The following is a 22,168-nucleotide window of genomic DNA, read 5'->3' as shown; positions in this document are numbered from 1 at the left end:
TTAATGAGAAACTGACGTGTTAATAGCATATTGATGCATCCATTCATCAGGAAATCCATAAAGCACAGTGAATGTGCCCTGGGTCTCAGGGCCCTGGAGAGGTGCTGCTTTGGTCATTTTAAGTTTGACCACGAAAGCTGTTGTTGCAATGAGAAGGATTCCAAAGACATTCTGCCTCACGGAGAAGCTGAGGAGTGGTGATTTGAGTCTAGATATACCTGGGAAATTGCCCTCTTGCACATCAGTGAGTACACTGGACAGACGCTCATTTCTCTAGGCAGGATCTCCCAAGGCAGTTCCATAGAGCACAGTACCTACAGCGTGTTAACAGCTATCATACAGGGAAAAGGCTTTAGGTTGAAAATGTGGGGTAAATGGTGAGTGGAACACCCTTCTTCACTACAGAACTTCTGCCCTGTGACTTTTTGGGAAGCAGAGAAATTATGCCATGCTTCCAGCTTTTTTGGACTGTGGGGTTCTTTGCCAAACACCACCTCCCAAAGCATACAATCCTTTGTGTCATGAATCCCTTTGGCAGTCTGGGGAAGCCTGGAGCGTCCTTTTTCAGAATAACATTTTTTAATGCAAAAAATAGAACATACAGGATTACAAAGGAAACCAAATATCACCCTACTAAAAATACTTCGAAATATCAAAAACAGGCACACATTAATACATGTGCTTCTTTTGCTTTTACTTTTTTATGTGCTTCCTTTATAATGGGTCTCATAACTAGAGTGATTTCAAAGTATTTAGGCCATAAATGATATTTTAAGAAATGGTCAATCCTCATTATTCAGGATTCTGTATTTGTGAATTTGCCTACGTGCTAAATTTATTTGTAACCCCCAAATAAATACCCCTGTCACTTTTGCAGTCATTTGAATAGGGAAAATTTGGTTCCCTGACCTGTAGGTTTCCAGCTGAGGTTGAGTAAGGCAGTGCTCTTCTTGTTTCAGCCTTAACATTGTTAAGTAACTCACATTTTGGGAAGTTTTATACTTTCTGCTGGTGATTTCATTGTTTAAAATGCAGGTGCAGTGCTGAAGCATCATGTGGGTTCCTGAGTGCAAGAAGGCTGTGACGTGCATTGTAGAGAAGATAGATGTGCAGATAATCTTCATTCGGGTGGGAGCTAAAGTGCCGTTGGCTATGAGTTCAATGTTAATTAATCGACTATAAATGAAATAGGTGTCTTTAACAAAAACCACACATGGAACAAAGTTATGTATTGATTGGCTGAATGATAAATGTTATGACCAGAGGCTCGCAGGAACATAACCCTCTATGTCCCCTAGGAGCGATGGTTCATTATTTGCTAATTCAGTGTTCAGAATGACTTAATGGAACATAACTCCTATGAATAATGAGAATTGAATTGATTGTATCTGCAGCAAATGGAATGTGATATGTAAATATTTGTGACAAAAATACAGCTATTTTGTTGCCTACATTCATAATAAAAGGAAATGCCGTTGTAGAGGGTCTTGAATACAATTTTTCCTCCACTCAAGTTCATAGGCATTCTAAATTCTGGGGGAGAGTAGGGTTCCCATGGGCTTTAGTTAAGAATCCCTTTTCTAGTGGCGTTAACGGGGTGAGAAAGTGGGATGGGGAAGGAAGCCATGTTCCTGGGTTTAGGTCCTGCTATGTCATGTGCCAATACAAGTAGCATACAAAGATTTTTAGCTGATCTACTCTGGCTAGGGGCCCTGGAGTTTTGTCTTTCACCAAGGCTTGAGCCCAAAAGGCTCTCTCCCAAATGAAAAATGCCCAGGAGTGGTGGTGGGAAGAATAGAAGTTCTTAATAATTGTTCATATGGAAAATGAGCAGCTCTATTTCAATAGGAAAGGGCTAGACAGGTCTTCAATCTGAAAGTAGGAGAAACCAATGAAAATAGAGGGCTGGATGTTTAGATGAAGATTATACAGGAGCCCAAGCCTCCCCACCAATGGTCCCTGGGAGCAAGGCATCTTCTCATTAATTGCTTTTCTCTTACCCTCTCACATCACAAGTGTGCGTCAATGGGGCAAATTTAAATGTGTCAAAAAACAGCCTCCATTTTTTGTTTTGTTTTTGAGTAACAAGAAATAATGAAATGTGACTTGGAAGGCAACTGTAATGTCTCCTTCCTTCTTCATTCATTCACTCGTCCACTCAGTTATCACTTGGTACTACTTACTGAACATCTCTTGTGGGCCAGGCATTGTTGTAAGGCTGTGGATACAGGAGGGAACATGACTGGCCAGGTTCTCATCTCCTGGAGCCTCTCTTCCAGTGCATCTCATCAGGAGGCCACTGCAGGAATGGGGGAAGGAGATGGAGAGGGATGTGAGCCCCCTGGAAAAGTCCTTCACATGCCTCTCTGAGGCTAGCACTCACACACTATGATTCTGAAAACATGGAGGCTAAAGACAGGATCTCAAGAGACACCAGTGCAGAAATACAAGATAAAAGTTGCGCCCTGCAGCTATCTTGTAAATTCTGAACACTTGGAAGTTATGAGAAGTACACAAAGCACCTTATAGGGACAGAACATCTCTCAGTCAGAGAGAAAGATGTGATTGAATCTCGAAGAAGGAATGTGTTTAGATTGGTGGAGTATAAAGATGGAGGCAGAGTGGACTTGCTTCACCCATAGGTTTCTGATCCCGGGGTGAGGGCCTGGCCTTGGACTTCAGTTCTTGAGGAGACAGTAGTGGTATTTAGCACTTACTTTGTGTAGTATTGATGTTTTGTTAAAAAAAAAAAAAAGTGAGATGGGGGTGCCATCTGTTCCCACCCTTGGATTTTGGGATGTCATGCCCCAGGAGCGAGGAGGAAGGCCCGTCTGCCTCCTGACATGAACCTGTTCAAGTCGGGGAGGGGAAATATGGTTCTGGTAAAACTGTTCCCCAATGTGGGGGCTTCTGTCCCTAAGGGAATTTGAACAGGGAAAAGTGGCCAGGCCAGAGATGACTTCTAGGGTAGGAAAAAGGAGGCGGAGGGTCTCAGGATGTTTCAGTCTGGGAACCTCTTCTCTGTACTTTCTGAATCTCCCTCTTTACTCCACACTTTTAAAACAACTCTAGTCCTTCAGGGCCTTCTGGAAAATGGCTAGGCCTAAAATGAATTCTCTATCCCCCCAGCAACAGCAAAAGCAATATGAGATTATCAGCTTCACAAGTAGCCTGGAAAGTAGAAGTTAGAAGAGCAATAAAATAACTTGAAAGCATCTTAAAAAGAGTGAGGATTAAATAGAATTCTTTCTAAAGGAATAAAAAATTTTAGTGCAGTGTTCTCTGTGTATGTCTTGAGACTACCCGCTTAAGATTTCAGATTAAAAAAAAAAAAGAAGAACCAAGAAAACAATGCTATGACAAGTATTGGTATCTTGGTCCTTAACATAACACGAGATGTTGGAACACCAAAACCAGTGATGGACTTACCAAGACACTGTTAGTGGACACATGCCCCGGGAGGAGACAGGTAAGATTTCCATAGTCTTACACCTCCACACCTTATATGCTCCGATTCACTTTCCTCATTTGTATTTCCTGCTGGAAACAAGAGGCCTCCCGCTGGCATGTTGGTCCCCTGTTGATCCATCTCCCCAGGACATGTCCTGGTCAGGCTGAAGTAAGGGTTCTGTCCAGGGGACAGAAATTAATGGGTCGACAACATTTTAAGTGTTTAGGCTCCTAAAACGGAACTCGCACACCATCTGGCAAATTAATTTTGTGAGCTGAGGTGGATTGACCATGAGTCAAAAAGAGATTAAGTTTAGGGTTCCTTCCAAAGCCTCAGAAGGGGCCCAAGCAATGGTTTCGCATGGTTACCTGCTTGTAAAATTGGCAAAAGCAGGGTATTTTAAACTCAATTGCTGCTTCTCTTTATACTTTCTTTTCCATCTGGTGGCTGTGGGCTAGCCATGGGAATTCTGGGGCAGCGGAAGTGGAGATCCATTTAGGGTGGGTGTATCTGGAAATATTTATGTGGTTTGCAGTCATTTCTGGGCACAGCTGGGTGACTTTCAGTTTCACCAGCCTGGTTATAAGGGTGCAGGGCCGATGGGCAGATCACAGTATGAACATATCCTACAGCTCCCAGCATGGGAAGTGGTGGATCACGGAGGAGAAACAGGTGTAAAAGGCACAAAGCCAGACACTGGTCCATGGCAATGGACGATGTACTGTAAGTAGATTTGGTTTGCGTTGCTGTCTAGTTGAAAGAGAAGCATCTGCATATCAGCATTATATTCAGTAGTAACGCATACACAATTCTGCACATACCATCATTTTAACTTTGTCTCTATTGAGACAAAGACTTAGGTGCAGGTGGTTTATTTGGGAATTTATTTATTCCTCCAGAGAGCAGGAATGAGGGGACAAGGAGAGTGACAGAGTAGAAGGAAACACCATCGACGGCATTGTTGCAAGAACAAAGGGGCTGATTCTGCCCCTGAGAAGCACACTGAATGCCTCCCCAAACTGAAAGGAAGAGGCTTGAAAGGAAGTGGCTGGTGCATTTATTCCCTGGCTCCTGGGATCCCTGGAGTAGGATAGCCCCACATCTCTGGGCTGTGGCAAGCAAGCTCCTGAGGGCAGAATGTAGGAAGACGTGCCCATGTGAAGTTGGGTGCTGGCAGTGCGATGTGGGTCTGGGTGTACACCTACACCCACTGACCCCCCAAATCCACGGCTGCATCAGAGATGGGCAAGGGAGGTGAGACACCAACGAGAATGGTGTCCAATAGAATTTACCAGAATTCCTGGGCTTATATGCACACAAAACATGAACAGTACTCCAAATAGGGAGCATAGCTCTAACAGCTCTCACTCAACAGAAATTTGATAGAGATGCTCCCAATTTGACAACAATCCTAAAAATGTACATGACTTTACCAATGAGTTCAGCAGCTGAAAGAAACTCCTCTAAATTATCCATAAAAAGCAACACATTTTTGTTTTTCTGTCCTTTCTGTAGACCATGATATCACTGAGTCATTGTTATAGGGAAAGATGATGAGATTATGCAGCCAACGAATGTAAGAAAACCTTTTAAAGAAAGAACAATTGTCATTTTTCTCAATCATCTGGATTTTGTGGGGATTATGCTATTTGTCAATTTTTTTTAAAAAAATTGTCATGTTGTGATTTCTTTTCTTGTTCTAGATAAACATTCAAGTTTGTACCACATTTTGTGTTTGTAGTCTTGTGTTCTCTTCTGAGAGTCCTTGGCAGCCAGCCAGCAGCCTTCCCAGGGGCCACCCCAGCTTGCTGGCCATCTCAGAGAAGCAGCAACAGACCGAGGTTCAATCCTGGGGCACAAAGACCCCGGCTAAGTTGCCAGGCATCGCTGGACTTTGAATTTGTTTTTAGAACAATTAGCTATTAGAGGGCAGAGATACCCTCTCTTGCTTGGAATGGCAGCCACAACACTTTATTAAAGGTGATTTGAGGGACAAATAGAGGGGACTGCTCCCTGAAACACTCAGCATCACACTGCCATTCAGATAGACTCCAAAATGAGAGAAAAGCACTTTGCAAAATTGCTGTGAAAGAGGGTCCTATGGGCCGGCAAAATGGCAGCCCCATAACCATCTGTTGAATGAATTCACTCAAGTTCTTGCTTCCCTGAGCTTCCCAGGAGTGGGTCTCCTAGAGGCACTCAGTGGCCCCCTTGGTCTCCAAACACCTGTTCGATCTGAGAGTTGAACGGATTCTCCTTTCCCAGAACCTCGGGCCACTGGAGCTGCACCTTCTTCCAGAAGCTATCTGCCAACAGCTGGGAAGCCACCTACAAGAGAGAACCCGAAGGAGGAACAAAAGGAAAATTATACCAAAGTAAAGAATTTAGCAGCAGGATTTACCATATTCTTTGTTGGTGGGCAGACTCTGGGATGGTCTCCCATGATTCCTCGCTTTGTGTCTTTGTAGAACCCTTTTCCCTTGCTGTGGGTGGGACCTATCACTTGGTTCTTATCAATGGAATATGGCGAAGGTAAAAGGATGTCACTTCAGTGACTGTGGAACATTATCTAAGACTCTGCTTTGCCGGCAGACTTGGGAGACTCTGTGGGATTGATGAAGAGAGAAGGTTTGTCAGGAAGCCTGCATGGCAGCAGGCTGACATCCAGCAAGAAGCTGGGTCCTCAGTCCTACAACCACAAGGAAATGAATTCTACCAACAACCTAAGTGAATCTGAAAGCAATTCTTCCCCAGTTGAGTCTCTGGGTGAGGATGGGACTGGGATGACACAACTGGATTTCCACCTTGTGAGACCCTAAGTAGACGCCCAAAACTGCCTGCCTCACAGAATTTATAACTTCTGCGTTGTTTTGAGCTGCTAACGTTGAGGTGATTGATTTTTTATTTAGTAACAGACAACAAATGTATGTTTTCATTTATCTGTGGACAGCTAACATTTAGTGCAGGCCTAAGGCCTAGGTTTTGGAGATTAACAGGGTAAACCTTTCTTCAAGGAACTCCAGACATGCAAAATGACACCACCAAGCCCACCGGGGGTTCTGTCAACGCTGGAAGGGGAGGAGGTGCCGGCTCTGCTGGGGGAAGTGACAGGTCCTCCTTAAAGAGGGTGATGGCTGAGCTGTTTTCAAGGGGGAAGTTCCCCCAGATGGGTGATGTGGGAAACAGTGCACCTTGCGGAGGACACAGCCTGTGCAAAGGCACAGAGGTGTGGAAGAGAATGGCACGGTGGGAAACCAAGAAAGCCTGGGAGACGAGGCTGCAGAGTCACCAGCTGAAGGAGGCTATAAGCACAAAGAAAGTGGCTGGGGTTCTAGGGTGAGCCCTGTCTCTGGCTTTTTCAGCTTAATGCCCACCTTCTGGTTGCTTGGTTTTACAGCAGGTTTCCCTTTACTCATAGTGTTAGCAGGATCCAGTCTTGGTTCTCTAATCCTCTGGCTCGTCACTAACATGACTTTGATGAGGACTCTTTCTCTGCAGATAATGCCCTTATTTAGCAGATGGGGCCTGGCCAGGCCCAGATGTCCTAACTTGGCTACATCGGCAAAGGGAATGCTGACAGAGAAATGTGGTTGCTGAAGGCCTTTTGGGGGGAACACACTATTCAGAGCAGGTGCTCAGGGATGTCCCCAACTTTATTCAGAAGCACATGGACATGGTCCCCAGAGGGCAGGTCCTGTTCACCATTCCAACAGGTAGTGCTGCCGGGTTTCTGAGGGATGTTAGGCAGTTCCCTTCTACTCTCTGGGCTGCAATTCTCTCACTTGCAAAATGAGTGGGCTAGAGTATATGGTTTAAAGACCTTTCTGGGTCTAAACTGCGTGTAAGGTTTTAGCAGCTGTTAGAAAAAACTAGAACTGGTTAAGTTGCTACATTAAATACCCCCAGTATTTCAGTATGTTCCTGAGCCTTCTGAGCTGGACCCAAATTCTGTGTATCCAACACTGTAATCTTGATCATATCCATGTGGTGCCTATCAGAAACATACCCCGCTACCCCTACCACATAGAAACATACTCCCAACACCCCCCCACAACACCTCACCCTCCAAAACCACGCACCACATACCCCATAGCCACCCTCCTCCATAACGGACACGGACACACACACACACACACACACACACACACACTCAGGCCTATGCTCATTCCCACCTCCTCTGCTCCCCCTCCCTTCCCACCCCAAGGATAACTATTAAGGCCACAGGTTTCCAGGAAGGGGCTACTCCTGTCTCACACACTAAGCGATCAGCATCTTCTGAAGACAGAAGGTTGGTCTTGTGGCTGTTTTTCCTGCTATTTCTCAACAAAGGAAGCTGCTGCCAGGTCTGTGGAAAATTACTGCTTCTCCTGTTTTGTTTTCTGCCCTTCTGCTATGTGGTACACCTAAGCTTTCTTCCTAACAATTATGTAAAACCAAGACATTTGTGATGATTTATTTCCCAATCTAAATTAATAGAGGAGGAGATGGGGTGAGGATAAGAAGAGGAAAGTTAAAAGGAAAGAGCTCAGCTTCGTGCATGCGGTAACTCTTCGGCTTGAAAGCAATTAGTTGGCTGTCACTCTAATGGAGATGAAAATATTTATGAGTGTGCACTGCTAATACACTGGGTCTAAAGCGAGAGCAGCGTGGTTATTATTAAACTAGAGATTTGGGGTACGATGACCCACTCTCATCACTCACTCATGTGATAAGCGTTTACTGAGAATCTACTGTGGGCTTCTCTTAGGACCAGCCTCCTGTTGTAACTCCTATGATACCCAGGGCAAGGCACGGCCACCTTTTCCCCTGGGTGAGGGTGAGCTCTTCCCTGAACCCGAATATTCTTTTGTGCTTCCCTGGTCATGGTTTTTAAAATAGTAAAGCAATCCCTATTCATGTGAGAAAAATCTGACAAGACAATTAAGCAAAAGGAGAAAACAGAGTAAGTGAAAGTTATCTGTAATTATAATAGAGGGAGCCCACGTGCACACACACGCACACACACACAGAGGCACACAGAGAGCGAATCCTTCTGTAAATATCATCTGACGGTCTGCTCTTCCCGAGGTATAATTTACACACTGTGGAATTAACTTCTTGGAGTAAACAGCTTCGGGAGCGTTGACAAATGCACACGGTTGAGTCATCGCCCCCACAGTCTGTAATCCGCTTTTGTTTGCTTCCCTCTGTATTACGAACGTGTTTCTGTGTCGCTCAAGGTAGATCTGTATCACGGTTTTTTTCAGGGCGCGGTATTCCATCAGAGGCTCGCCGGCGGAGACTTTGGTCACCCACGTCCCTGGCGTCTGTCCTCAGGACGGGGACCAGAGACCGAGCACCTGGAGGGGGTTCCGAGGCTGCGGGGCTCGCCTGCCTCCCACGCAAGTGTGCGGGTGACCTCCCACCCAGCGCAGCGCTGGCCAAGAGGAGGTTCTGGTTCAGGGGGACTTCGCAGTTAATGCAGTCAGGCCCGTTTGTGGGTGATGCGGCGTGCGAGCTCTGGCAGCCCCCGCTGCGGTGCGTGCGGACCCCACTGCTAAGTCCAACAGGTGGGGCAGCTCCCTTGGGCTATCCTCTGAGAAGCCCTGCTGCCTTTTTGCAGGCGTTCCTGCAGCCCCAGTGCTTCTGTGGGATACGGCCACCCCCACCTGTCCGCCTGTAGGCCCTGCTGCTGCTCAGAAGCTCACGGTGTCCATTCCATGTGGGGGTCCCTGGTCCACTCTGAAGGCTCCTCTTCGAAATTCTCCCAGAAGGGGTAACAAAGCAGGGGGACTTACCCCTCCGCCGTTGACTTAAGTGGGTCTGGCGAAACATATCTTCCAGGATTGCTGTGCGGCCCTAGAATCCCCTGCGATGGAAGCAGGCGTCCCCAGAGAGGAGAAGGGGAGGGTGGGAACCTGGCGAAGTTTCTGGAAGAGCCACTGCAGGTCTTCTAGACTCTCTCTCCCTTCTGATGACAGCTTTTAAACAGAGCCACGCTTCTTTTCTTAACTATATTTGGACTTACGCCGAGCTCCTCTCCAGGAGAACGTCTGGTCCTCCCCGTGAACACACACCGTTGGGTCTGTCCCACAGGTTCCTGAGACACACCTGCATACCACAGAGGCCCACCGGGGCTCACAGCTGGACGCGATCCAGGATCCCTTCGCATTCCTACTTGATAAACTAATTTTATGTATTTTGCTACAAAAATAGAACTCATTAATAAGACAACTATAAAATCAAACCCTGAACAGTAACTACCTTTTTATAATATTAAAAAAAAATAAATGCAATTCAAAGCAAGATTGCATAGGTTTCATCAAAAACTTATCATCCCTGATCCCTTTAAAGTTGAACCCTTGCTAAATTTAACTCTTGGGTTTTATGAGACCAAAGTTAAAAATAAACTCTGAATTTATTTTTCCTGTAGGAAGAACATTCTGGGCTATCTTGGTAAAACTGCTTTTAAACGCCTGCAGGGAAGCCCTTACCACAGGGAAGGCATGGCTCTGCTTCCCTGGGCTCTTAATCTGCCCAGAAATATCGTCTATTGGACCCAATTAATTTAATTTTATTTTTATTGAGAAAGAGTGAGAGAGAGAGAGCAAACAGTGGGAGGGGGAGAGGGAGAGAGAGAATCTTAAGCAGGATCCATGCCCAGGGCAGAACCTGACGTTCAGCTCCATCCTAGGACCCTGAGATCACAACCTGAGCTGAAATCAAGAGTCAGACGCTCAGCAGACTGAGCCATCCAGGCATTCCTCTCCCAATTAATCTTAAGTTTGTAAAGCAACAACGTGTCAGTGGTGTAAGATGTATTTAAACATTTACGTCTATGGGAGAATGGAAATTCCCAGCTCGGCCCTCTCCGTGCTGACTCAGTTTGTCATTCCAGAGCCACTGTTGCTAGCTGGCTTTATGTCTGAAGCAAACCGAACAGATATAATCCTGGAAGCACAGGCAGGGCCAGCCCAAAATGTTTGAGAGTTCCCTGGCCCAGGAGGCCCTCCTCTCCACCCTCCCCACAGCCAGCATCATTTCCTTCTTTGGGGGACTCCACAAGTCCACTCAGGACCTTGGGTTCGCAGGGGCTTACATGCTGAGATAAACAAAGACCTGAAGGCTTTAACATTTAATAACCAATTATATACATAATAAATATTAAAGCCAAAGATATAAATACAATTTAAAACCAATCCACTGATTAGTATCTTATGTCTACTTCCAGCGATGCACAAGGTTTAGGGTTCAAGAGAAAGGAGGGGAGTCAATGTCCTGGAAAATTTATTGCTTACGGGAAGAGTTTGAGGAGCCTGGTTGGAGCTGCTACTGGCATTGTGATAGGAAAGGAGGTGGTCTTGCAGAGAGCTCTGTGGGGCAAAACTGCTAAGGCAGAAGGTGTCAGGGATGGTTAGCTAAGTGGTCTCAGAGTAGCCAAGGACACTGGACTTGATGTATGTCTATGGCTCTTCCAGTATTTTCTGTTTACTGTTGTCTGACCCCAGGCCCAGAGGTCTTTTAAGTACCAATTCAGGAGCTTAGCTTTGCAGAGATTTTAAAATATTTTTAAATAGTAGAACTGCTGCGGCTTCCACAGGCTACAGATCTAGGTCTTGGCCATATTTTTTCTTTTATAAGTTGAACTTTCTCTACATTTGGTCAGCGCTTTCTCAGTCAGCTATTCTCCCCTCTCTACTATACCTGCTCAAATGGTCTCCTGGGTCTCCTCTCTAGGGGGTCCTTCTGTGATGGGCCACGGTCACAAGTTGAGCCCATGGGCCAGTCTCTACCCTACAAGTGTCTCTAGTTCTCAACTAGATACTGTTGATTTCCAAACTTGTGTCTCCAGGCCAGGCCCCTGTCCCGAGATCAGAAACCATCAATTTGATCTAATGGTGATTTAGACATTTCCATCTGGATATTGTGCAAGCACCCCAGATTCAGAATGCTCAGATCTGCCCCCTTCCTCTTCGGGGTTTCTTGCCTTGGTATTTTTCACTTCTGTTCCTCCAGATGCCCAGTCCTGTGAGTCATCTCCTTCCCACCCACCAAATCCCATCAACTGTCAAGTCCGGCATTATAACCTACTTTCCCCTCTCCTATTGAAGAAGATATTTCTTAAAATTCTGGTTCTACATTTGGGCAGTGAGATGAAAAGGTAACACAGTTGTCAGTCTGTACTAAGATTTTTTTCTACACCTGGTTATTTTCCAATAAAATATAAGCAAAGGGTTTAGATGGTCGATACAATTTGGTCAAAATATTTTAGTATATCAATCATAAATTTGAACTGTTCAACACGACTCATGTTTATACTTAATTAAACTTGCCTTCCTAAGAAAATTGGAGCAACTGAATCAACATTCTAGTAGTTCTCTTATAGGGTTTTAGAAAAAAAAAATAGGCCAATAGGATAACGTTTGCTCCCTCCTTGGTGGTTCCCTCCTAGTTGGGCCAGCACCAACTGCTTTTGCTGAAATGGACAGGAATTGGTGGGCGGACATGTGAATATGGCCGGAGTGTACTCCTTTTGTTGGTGTCATGTCCATGCCATTAATGTGAGGCCCTTGGGCCAACCTTGCCCATCTAGGAAAGACGTGGACTCCCATAGCTCCCTATATTTTGTGGATCATTTGCTTGTGTGTGTGTGTGTGTGCATGTGTGTGTGTGTGTGTGAGTACACACTTGTGTGGCAGTTTTAAGTTATTAGTTTTTACATAATAACCTAAGGTTCTAAAAGGAGCCATCAGTGCTGCCTCTGCTGTAAGAGGCATCATCTGGAAGGGACCTTGCGGGTAGGCCAAGAGATTCCTCTTCAAGGCTTTAAATCACAATGTGCTCAGCGGCTCACATCTGTAGCTTCCTCCTAGACCCCTTCCTGAGCTCTAAGCTTGTATATTCTCTGCTAAAACGACACCCCCATTTTGGATGTCCCGCAGGCTCCTTTAATCCAACATGCACCAAACTCCTCCTCAAACCACCCTGCCCTCTGTGTTCTTCACCTCAGCGAGCAACAGAATCATCTCTCCAGTTTCCCATGTCATGCTTAGCATCTCGTTCTCTTCCATGCTCACGTCCAGTAAATGGCCATGTTCTGTTGATTCAACTGTGGGAAACCAGCCCGTGCACACCTTTCTCTCTCTCCCCACTCCCCTGGGCCACCACCTCTCACACACAGAAGCACCCTCCAGACCATCTCCCTGTCTCTAGGATGGGCCCCACCACACTATTCTCCAGTTGCTACCACAAATCTGGTTATTTTTCTTTCTTGCATGAAAACCTTCAGGGGCTCCTCCTTTCCTGCAGGAAAAAAGTCAAACCCCCTACAGACCTTATGTGATCTGGTCCCTGAGTAAGTATGCTTGGTTGCTCTCTCTCAACCCCATGCCCATACTCTATGACCCAGCCATACTGCAGCACTTTCATTTCCTCCAACATGCTCTGCTGGCTTTTTTGGTTTATTTATTTTATAATAAAATAAACTGCCCACGCAGTTTGCTCCGATCAGAACACTTCGTGCAGCCCCTCCCTCTTCCCCTGCACCTGACTAGATTGGGCTCTTAGCTCTGAGTGAGCTCCTCTGAAAACGTCTCCAAACCCTGCTCTCTCCCATCCCAACCTGCAGAATGCTCCCATAGCCTGGTGCTCATGCGACTGGAGGCATCGACCACACTGTATTTAATTGTCTGTTCACTTGTCATTCTTCCCCTCTAGACTACCATCTCCTTAGATGTCAGAGGCAGCTTCCTGTTGCCTCTTGAATTCTCACTGTGTTAGGCACTCATTAAACATTTTTGCATGGCAAGTTGCAGTCTGGACTCTTTGGCTCAATATATGATAAACAGGCAGGTTTTATGCATGGCCACCCACCGTCGCTCACTTTGAATGTGGCTTCAGCATGTCATTGTGGACCACCATGCCATTTGTGGAACAAATCTCTCAGGAGTAATGTGTGATTATGGCACACACTGATTTTCTGCTTTTTTACTTTTTAATTATTTAACTAATTAATTAATTAAAAGTAGACTCTATGCCCTACGTGGGACTTGAACTCATGACCTTGAGATCAAGAGTCGTATCTTCTATCCGACTGAGCTAGCCTGGTGCCACCCCTCCCACCTCCGCCCCAATTTTCAGCTTTTGACCCGGTTCTAAACGATCAGTTATAGGCAAAGCTGTTTCAGTGCAAGATAGAGCCCTGATGTGACAGACTTTGAGCCCTAATATTATTTTAAGTGTCAGGGACAGGATGGTCTTTTGATGGATCAGACAAGTATGTCCTAAAGAATAAAAATAAAGCCATTTTTGACCCTCTCCTTTTTAGTTTGTTCCTAATTAACTCCTTCTCTGACATTTCTTCATATCCACAATTCTCTCTAGAATGAGAAAAGGAAAACTCTGTGATATGCAGGAATGACAAGCACCACTGCCTAATTATTGCCAGAAAGAAGGTCTCTATATTAAAAATCATCCTAAGACAAAAGTCATCATTCTATGGGGAGCAGACTCTAATATTTAACCAGCTTCTAGCCAATAAATCTGTTGGATCAGTTTATCCACACGATACACAGGAAAGTTAGATATTCTGAGGTACATTTCCTAGATTTATTTTTTCAGTTGTTTAAAGTGAGAAATGGGCATTTGATGCTCACTTCCAATTTACTCAGCATTTATGGGACTCCACTGTTTATTCATTTGTAGACAGAGTGGCACTCTCTTTTGTTTCCTCTGAGACAGTTCTTAGCCTTGCCTGTGCACTCTGCGAGCCTGCAGCTTGAAGGAAGGTGGGCTGCCATTCTATTCAGGTTGCCAAGGGGATGGTCAGCCCTCCCTGTGGCCTGACTGACCACTGAGACCAAGGCTACTGGGAGAGCACACCAGGACTGCTTCTCTGGTGTAGACCGTGGTCGCGGCCACACCATCCTTACCAAAACTAGGCAAGGAGGCTAGAGTTGCAAAGGATTGCCAGCTTTTCAAAATTTGAAAAGTGGCAGGACTACTCCCATACTTACTTCTTTCTTCCTTCCTTTCTTTTCTTTCTTTCTTTCTTCCTTCCTTCTTTCCTTCTTTCCTTCCTTCCTTCCTTTCTCTCTCTCTCTTTCTTTCTTTTTCTCTCTTTCTTCATAAATGAAGAAATACCACAAGCAGGTCCAGTATAGATGACAGATAAAGGTAGAGCTTCTCTGGTTGAAGCTGGGATAATGAGTGGGGGGAGCATTGGAAGGGACAGAGTCCCACGCACCAGCAATTCTAGCTCTGTGAGGAGGCCAGATTAGAACTACTTTCCAGAATTGAACCTTGGAATCTTAGTTAAGAAACAGCTCTTACTACAGGATAATGCTATGGACACTGTTTTTCTCTCATCCAGTGTTCTTTCTGGAAAGATCCATAGAAGAAATTTCTCATAGGTCTCGCTTCCAGGAATCCTTGTGATTTTTTTTTTTTTGAGTATTTGATTTATTATTATTATTTTTTATGGATGCCATGACATATGCCCCTTTTTACATCAGCCCCTAGAAAACAGAGCCGATGTTGTAGGCTCTCACTGGCAGTCTGTGAGGACTGCCCAGCACACATGATAGGAAATGCAGGAAGCCAGGTATCATTTCCATCTCACTTGCCTTTTATTCTGATTTTCAGTTTGTTTTAATTGAATCGCCTATCTTTGACATGAGAGTACATCTTTCTGGAATAACATAAAGACAAATATATGGATGCCGGGCTATATTCTACAAGGAACCTAATAGCCTCAGCAACTGCCATGTGACTGCACTTACCTCATTGGGGTGGAATCCATCGACCGGTTCAATGAGCTGCCAGGGCTGCCCGCCTTGCTTCCGCCACTCCTCCGTGACTGCAGGGCACACAAAAGCATAGGGTCAGCGACCTGCTTCTCTAAGTGACGGTCAGTGCTGGAGAGCAAGGACCACATGGAAAATGTCAGAGCTTCCCATGGCCTGCCTGGCTGATGCTTACTCAGTCGTGGCTGCTCTGGGCTGTTACCTCGGGCTGGAGGCTTTCTCATCAGAAATGACCTTCCCATTGTATGTTCTCTCTCTCTCTCTTTTTAAATTTTCTAACTCAGGAAGAAAATGTGTGAGGGTGTTGGGTGTATGTGGTTTGTGCAGGGAGGAGGGCGGTGGGAAAAGGTGAGCTCTGAAATATTCAACACCGAAGTAAATTCATCTCACTTCTCAGTGGGAGGGTATCGCAAGAGAAGGGGGAAAATTAAACATTTTGTTAACATCTCTTTAGGTGGGCTGCCGTTCCCAGATACTGCCTGCATATGTCAAGCCGTCACCATTAAAAATCATACAGTTTCTCAGAAATATAATTACATGAAATGATCTCAACATCACATTTAGAGTGAGTATGACTACCGAGGAAATATTGTGAGCCCCAAAGTGTCGAAAAGCAATAAAACTGCCCTTCAAACAGGAGTAAGAGACCAAGACTGTCAGATGCTCCAGGAACTCTCTACTGTAATATTATACGGTCAGGAAGAACTCCTCAAGGAAATTTCGAAATCCCTAGAGAGCCTCCAGAGACAGAGATTTGAAGCTGGCTGCTCCCAGTGTCACCCCTGCCCTCACTTCCTTGGCGCTCAGAAAGGGGAGCAGGCGTGGCTGCAATTTTTCTAGCTCTTCCCTCTTCAGCCCATGAAGACTCAAGAGCAGGAATGTGTGCCCTCTTGGTTCCCCCCATCACGCCCCAAAGGAAGGAATGGAAGTTCTACCAGAAGCTTTGGCTGTGCAGGCTGAGAAGGCTGTCCCAGAGCTGAATCAGCACCACGCTGCTTTTGTAATTAGCCCTACTATCACAGCATGCTACCCCTGCTTGCTACCCAATCCCTGTTCCCTGAGGGGCTTCAAATACTGCTGCCCTTCCCAGAGCTCAGAAAAAAAAAATCCTGCTGGTGGTCTGAAGTCCTACACACAGGACCACCAATTCCTATTGGCTTCCTCTCCTGCAAAATGGCCACCACCGACCCACTCCTCCATATTTCGTGTCTGGCTCTTATTGGGAGTCAGTGATAACATATTCCTTCCGGCCAGGAAACATGTTTCTGCTGCTGCACAAGTCCCTATCCCGCCTCACTACAAAGGAGTCCAGTCTTTAGAAGAACTGGCTTATCGTAGAGAATAATCCAACAGGCATTAAAAGAAATGCCGCAGGTTACCAAGGCTACTATCAGTCTATTCAGAGTGAAAAACATTTTCCAACACGATTATTGTGTCTGGGAGGGTTACCCATCATTGCAAATCTGCAGACATCAGTATTATAACACTTAAAGAGAGAATCAGAAACTCACAGGCAAGAGTTTAAGGTTTTATCTGTATCTGTACTGTGACCAGTGCTAGACAGAGTGACCCTTTTATATTTGTTGATCTCAGGGGGAAATTTTGCTTTCTGAGAATAAATGCAATACCAGTGAACTCTATTTCTTCTCTGATTGGTTTTATTTATTTAACTTTAGAAAAGATTTTATTTATGTATTTGAGAGAGAAAGAGAGAGCATTGAGGGAGGAGGAGGGGCAGAGGCAGAGGGAGAAGCAGACTCCCCACTGAGCAGGGAGCCCCACATGGGACTCGATCCCAGCACCCTGGGATCATGACCTGAGCCAAAGGCCGATGCTTAACTGACTGAGCCACCCAGGCGCCCTCTGACTGATTTTAGAGGAGATCCAAGCAGGGGCAACATGGTAAGTTGGTCTGTTTTCTTCCTGCCTGGGACCACAATTACAAATAGGTAAATGGGGTGCCTGGGGGTGCCTCAGTCAGTTAAACAGCTGCCTTCAGCTCAAGTCATGATCCTAGGGTCCTGGGATCAAGTCCCACATTGGGCTTCCTGCTCAGCAGACAGCCTGCTTCTCCCTCTCTCTCCGCCTACTTATGCTCTCTATCTCTTTGTCAAATAAATGAATAAAAATCTTTAAAAAAAAATAGGTAAATGAATTCCTGTTTCTTCAGAAGACCTGAATTAAACTTCTTGAGTAATCACGAATGATCTCTTGGGATTTGATGCATAACGTATTTTCTATATCTGTAAAGTCAAGGCAGCTCTGCGAATGACCAGCTTTTCAATAGAAGCCATTGAAGAAGAGTCGTAAGCACTCGGAAGCTCCTGGATGAACAGCAACACTAGCAGATACTTAAAACAAGAAATCTGAATTCCGGTCAGCACCAGGAAGTCATTGGCTGTTTTACAAACAAACACGTGGGGAGAACTAAGAACCAAGTTTACTCCAATTGAGTTGTCTTGGAAACTGAGAGCAGCTGGTATATTTAAACTGTCAGTGTAAAAACGGCCTTGTCAGCCAAGTGGCATTTTCCTTCCTCTGTTTGGGAGGTGCGGTACAGACAAAGAAAAAAGGGTATCACCTGCTCCAGCTGGGGTTTCCTGAAGGGAGAAAAGATTGCTGCCTCTGTTTAGCTCATAACTAGTTAGAGGATGAGTCAGCAAGAGACAAAAAGAATCTTTGGAGATGAGCAATAGCCCTTCACTGTGGGACTGACGCTGTCAGAGTGGAGAATAGATAGGCTCGTGCCTATCCTCAAGGGACAGCGGCCCTCAGCGGCAGTTTGCTCGGTCACAGGGGGTGGAACAGGCCATTTGCTGTGAAAAATGGGGATGTTTGTGAGGCAGTCGTCGGCTCAAATACAGCACTGAAATGAGAGGGGAGATTTCCATGTGACCTGAAGACCGCAGGTTTCAGGGGCGACTGGGTGGTTTAGCAGGTTAAGCATGTGCTTCGGCTCAGCTCATGATCCTGGGATCAAGCCCCGCATGGAGCTCCTTGCTCAGCGGAGAGCCTGCTTCTCCTTCTGCCTGCCGCTCCTCCTGCTTGTGTTCTGCCTCTCTTTCTCTCTCTGACAAATAAATAAGTAAAAATCTTAAAAAAAAAAAAAAAAAGGCTGCAGTTTTCATAAGTGGCTATGCGGTTTTTATGCCTGGTAACTAACCTAAGACCACAGTGTGAATGAGATACATTTCCACATGGCTTCCTCTAGGGGACTCAAAGTCATCCACAGGTATGATTGGTCATGGGAGGTGGGTTGGACATTGGAAGAGAATCAACAGTTATTCTTCTATGACAAGCCCTAGGAGAACGTAGTCGAGCACACACGGATGACAGCGGTGGTGGGGAGACGTCAACTAACAGGGTTCTCGCTACATCGCAGTGTTGTTTCAATCCTCACACAGCCCTGGGGATTACCCCCCCACCCCACCTGCTCCCTGGCTTAGTTATGGTTACCCTACACAAAAGAGAGCAAAGCAGAGTGATTACTGTCTTTGTAATCAACTCAAGGTTACGCAGTCACTCTGTGTCTGAGCTGGGATAGGGGCACATTTCCCTCTGGTGCCGAATGCTGGGCTCTTTCTACAATAGCACATTGTACCTCCATGATTGCTGGGGTCATGTGCTTCGCAGGCATGGCGGTTACCCACGGAGCTGGATCTGGGAGTGAATGAGCCTCCTCTGTATTGGCTGTTCAAGGGGGACAGATCATGGGCTGCCACCTCCTCTGCCTGTCGGCTCCCTCCCGCTGGCCCTGGATGTCCTCCCTGGAGCAGTGCCCCTAACTTCATATGGAGAAGGCAAAGAAGGCCCTCTACCAACCTGGATCTTCAGGTTTTATTTTTAATAAATGTCTCTCAGGAAAGTCCCTGAACTGCTGATGATTGTTGCCAAGTAAGGCCAAATACGGAGGAGGGTTCTCAGTAAGATGACCCACTGCCAATTGGTTTAGAATGTTCCATTTCACTGAACTTCTGGCTTTTATCCTGCATTTACTGTTGCCTTGAGGACAAGAAGGGGCCGATGAGCCTCTGCCTTCATGCCTGTGAGGTCATCAGTGGGAAGTGGGTAGCACTGGGTCAAGGGTAAAGCTCTTCTCCCCTATCCTTCGTGAGGATAAGGGCTGTTTTTTGTTTTTTTTTTTTTTGGATGGTGATATTCCCAGCACCCACAGAACATGGTAAGACTTAGTAAAACTCAGATGACTAACTCCTTAAACTTGGAGCATTACAGAGCCCCATTTATTAAATTGTAACGTGCATACGGGTCATCTGTGGATATGTTGAAATGCAAATTTCAATTAGGTAGGTCCTAATTAGGGGTGGGGCCTGAGGTCTGCATTTATAACGCCCCCAGATGGGGGCGGGGCACTGCCTGCCCTAAGTCACATGTTGAGCAGCAAGGGTGCGAGGGGACCTTACTCCTTCCTGGGCACCTGCTATGAACCAAGCAGAGCATTTAGGGGAATTACACATTTTTTCCATATAGTCATCACAAAGATTTGTTATGTAGATATGGTAGCCCCATTTCCAGGTTTGGAAAGGAGCATTTAGACATGTTCAGGGAATTGCCTACATTCCCAGAGACAATAAACGACAGAGCTAGGGTTTCCTTCGGAAAAGGAAAAGTCCCATGTGAATGTTCGACTTTATTATATTTTTAATAACTTTATCTATATTCAAGGTTGACGATCATCAAAGATCACTTGGTGGTGCATTTGTTTACACCAGGAATTCATTAATGAGTCTTTAGCTCTGCATTTTAATGAGAGGTTATTTATCAAAACCTCTCTCCCCAGGAGACAATCATGTATCACCTAGGCAGGAAATCTAGTTAAGGGAGATCAGTCCTGTTGAAAGCCTGTTTAGGACTGAAGTACGAGGGTATGCAATGCCGTACGTGTCAGCTAAGGTAAAATTTGATAATTCATGATGGCCATCTGCTTCATTCCAGCTGCTGGGGCTGGGGCTGTTGGTGGCAGGGAGAGAGAGATGATAAACTCTGGATGAGACCTCTTCCATCATTTGCATACACTGTAAAGCTTTCCATTAGCATCATCTCAGCTGGCAGTCAATCAACAGGAGGCTTTTCTCTTGTATAACAAGTGCTTAGCCATGAAAATGAGGCTGGGAGGATTAAAGTCAATAAATAACAATTTTCCAGAGTTAAGACCTAAAGTTTAAATCAGTAGCTCTGATAATCACACCCATTTTTGTGTGGCCACTCCTCAATGACCCCCATATTCTGACAGAATGCTAGAAAAGAAAGAGCGGTGTTCTTTCCAGAAAGCTGGGAGAGTGGACAAACTTGGCCACCGGCCAATCCAAGATCCCATCCTTAAAGGCTCTGATAAGTTACATCATGTGTGGGGGGCTGGGAATCTACACTGCCGCTGAGTCCCAAGGTCATTCTGTGTCCACACAGGGGGGGCACTGCCTTATCCCTCATTCCTGCCACATTCATCTTTAGCCCACAGGTAAGCAGAGCATTGGTGAACTGGCACGAATGATCTAGGTGATTCCATTGATCTGCTGGCTCCCGGCCCAGAGCTCTCTCCAACTGGTCACAGTGGCTTCAGGGATTCCAAATTGATGGTGTAATGAGGTGAAGGTAAGCTTCCCTCCTCCCCGAAAGGGCCTCACAGTCCATCTTTCTTCAGTACTCAGAGCTGTGAGTGTGCCCGAATGTGTGGGAATCACGCTGCCCAATCCACTGCCTGTGTTGGCTTATAAAGGTTTTGCTCAGTCAGGCTCTAAACTGTGGTGGCTACTCCTTGTCTTGTGTCAGTACCGACTCCAAGCAAAACTTACCTTCTTGGAAGTCAAAATCCACGTAGAGAAGATCGAAGTTCGTAAATTTCTGGCTGGCCGCAATTTTTTTCAGTGTATCGGAGAGTTGTTTTGCTCTCTGAATACAAAAGAAACAGGGAGAATCCATGAAACCCAGACTTTAGTGAGACAATTCAGGCAGAACAAAGAAATGGAGAGTCCCCACCCTCTCTCGGAGCCATCAGCAGAGGGAAGCTGCCTGTGAAATTGTAGTCATGCACAAACAGCTAATGAACATACAATACTGTTAACATTCATTAGGAATCAATCAGTGAAAATTAAAGAAATAAGATAACCCTTCTTTCCCATGGGGTTGGCAAATAAAAGATGGATAATCATGATAATATAGAATATTGCCATGAGAGAGGTGACTGAGAATGTCAATTTGTTTTGCCTTCCTAGAGAGCAATTTGGAAATGGGATCAAACCCTTAAATGTGGCATGCCCTTTGACCCAATAATTTTTCTAAGAATGTGTCTAAAGGAAATAGACACAGTATAGAAAGAAATACAGATCTGCGTACATACAGGTTCATTGTAGTGCTATTTTTCATCACGAAAAACTGGAAACAACCTATCTGTCCAACACTAAGTGGTGAAATAAATCGTGGTACATTCATATGCTGTATGCTTTAAAATGATTACAAAATCATGATGTGGAGGAATCACTTATGAACACTGGAAAGCACAAAACAATATGTGTACTCTGATACTGTATAGGCAAAAATCCCCCAAGTATCTATGAAAGTAATATAGGAAAGACATACATACATATTGACTTGGGTGATGGGATTTGTGGTAATTTTTGTTATTATTCTTTGTGTCTCAGGTTTTTTATATTCCCTAAATTTTTTTTAATTGAAATATATTTCTTCTGTAAAAAAAAATAAAAAATCTCTAGGTCTCTTACAAAGAGATTACCCACCATCCATGAAATAAGTACATGGACCATGGATCCCCTCAGAGAAGAGAGGAAGGTTACGGAGCACCTGGTCCTCGAATGCCGGTCATCTGTACGCCTAACCTTGCTCACTCCTCTACAAATACGCCTAGGACTACAAATACTCCTAGGACCAGCTTTAAATAGGGTATACATGTGTCCATACA

The 22,168-nt window shown here is 45.3% G+C and overlaps 1 protein-coding gene across 4 annotated transcripts in view; it reads right to left on the bottom strand.

Annotated features, from left to right (window-relative positions):
• Positions 1-5,400: 5,400 nt before the first annotated feature.
• Positions 5,401-22,168, bottom strand: part of AOAH (acyloxyacyl hydrolase) — a 160,671-nt gene continuing 143,903 nt past the window's right edge. For all 4 annotated transcript variants that reach the window (XM_059395657.1, XM_059395655.1, XM_059395659.1 and 1 more), the window contains 3 exons: positions 21,045-21,141; positions 15,211-15,287; positions 5,401-5,779 (listed from right to left, as the gene is read on the bottom strand). In XM_059395657.1, coding sequence (XP_059251640.1) covers positions 5,651-5,779; positions 15,211-15,287; positions 21,045-21,141 — 303 coding nt within the window. In that variant the 3' untranslated portion in view covers positions 5,401-5,650. The remainder of the gene's footprint in view (positions 5,780-15,210; positions 15,288-21,044; positions 21,142-22,168) is intronic.

Source organism: Mustela nigripes, chromosome 4 (genome assembly GCF_022355385.1).
Source record: "Mustela nigripes isolate SB6536 chromosome 4, MUSNIG.SB6536, whole genome shotgun sequence".
Lineage (NCBI taxonomy): Eukaryota > Metazoa > Chordata > Mammalia > Carnivora > Mustelidae > Mustela > Mustela nigripes.
This window is presented reverse-complemented; position numbering and strand designations above follow the sequence as displayed.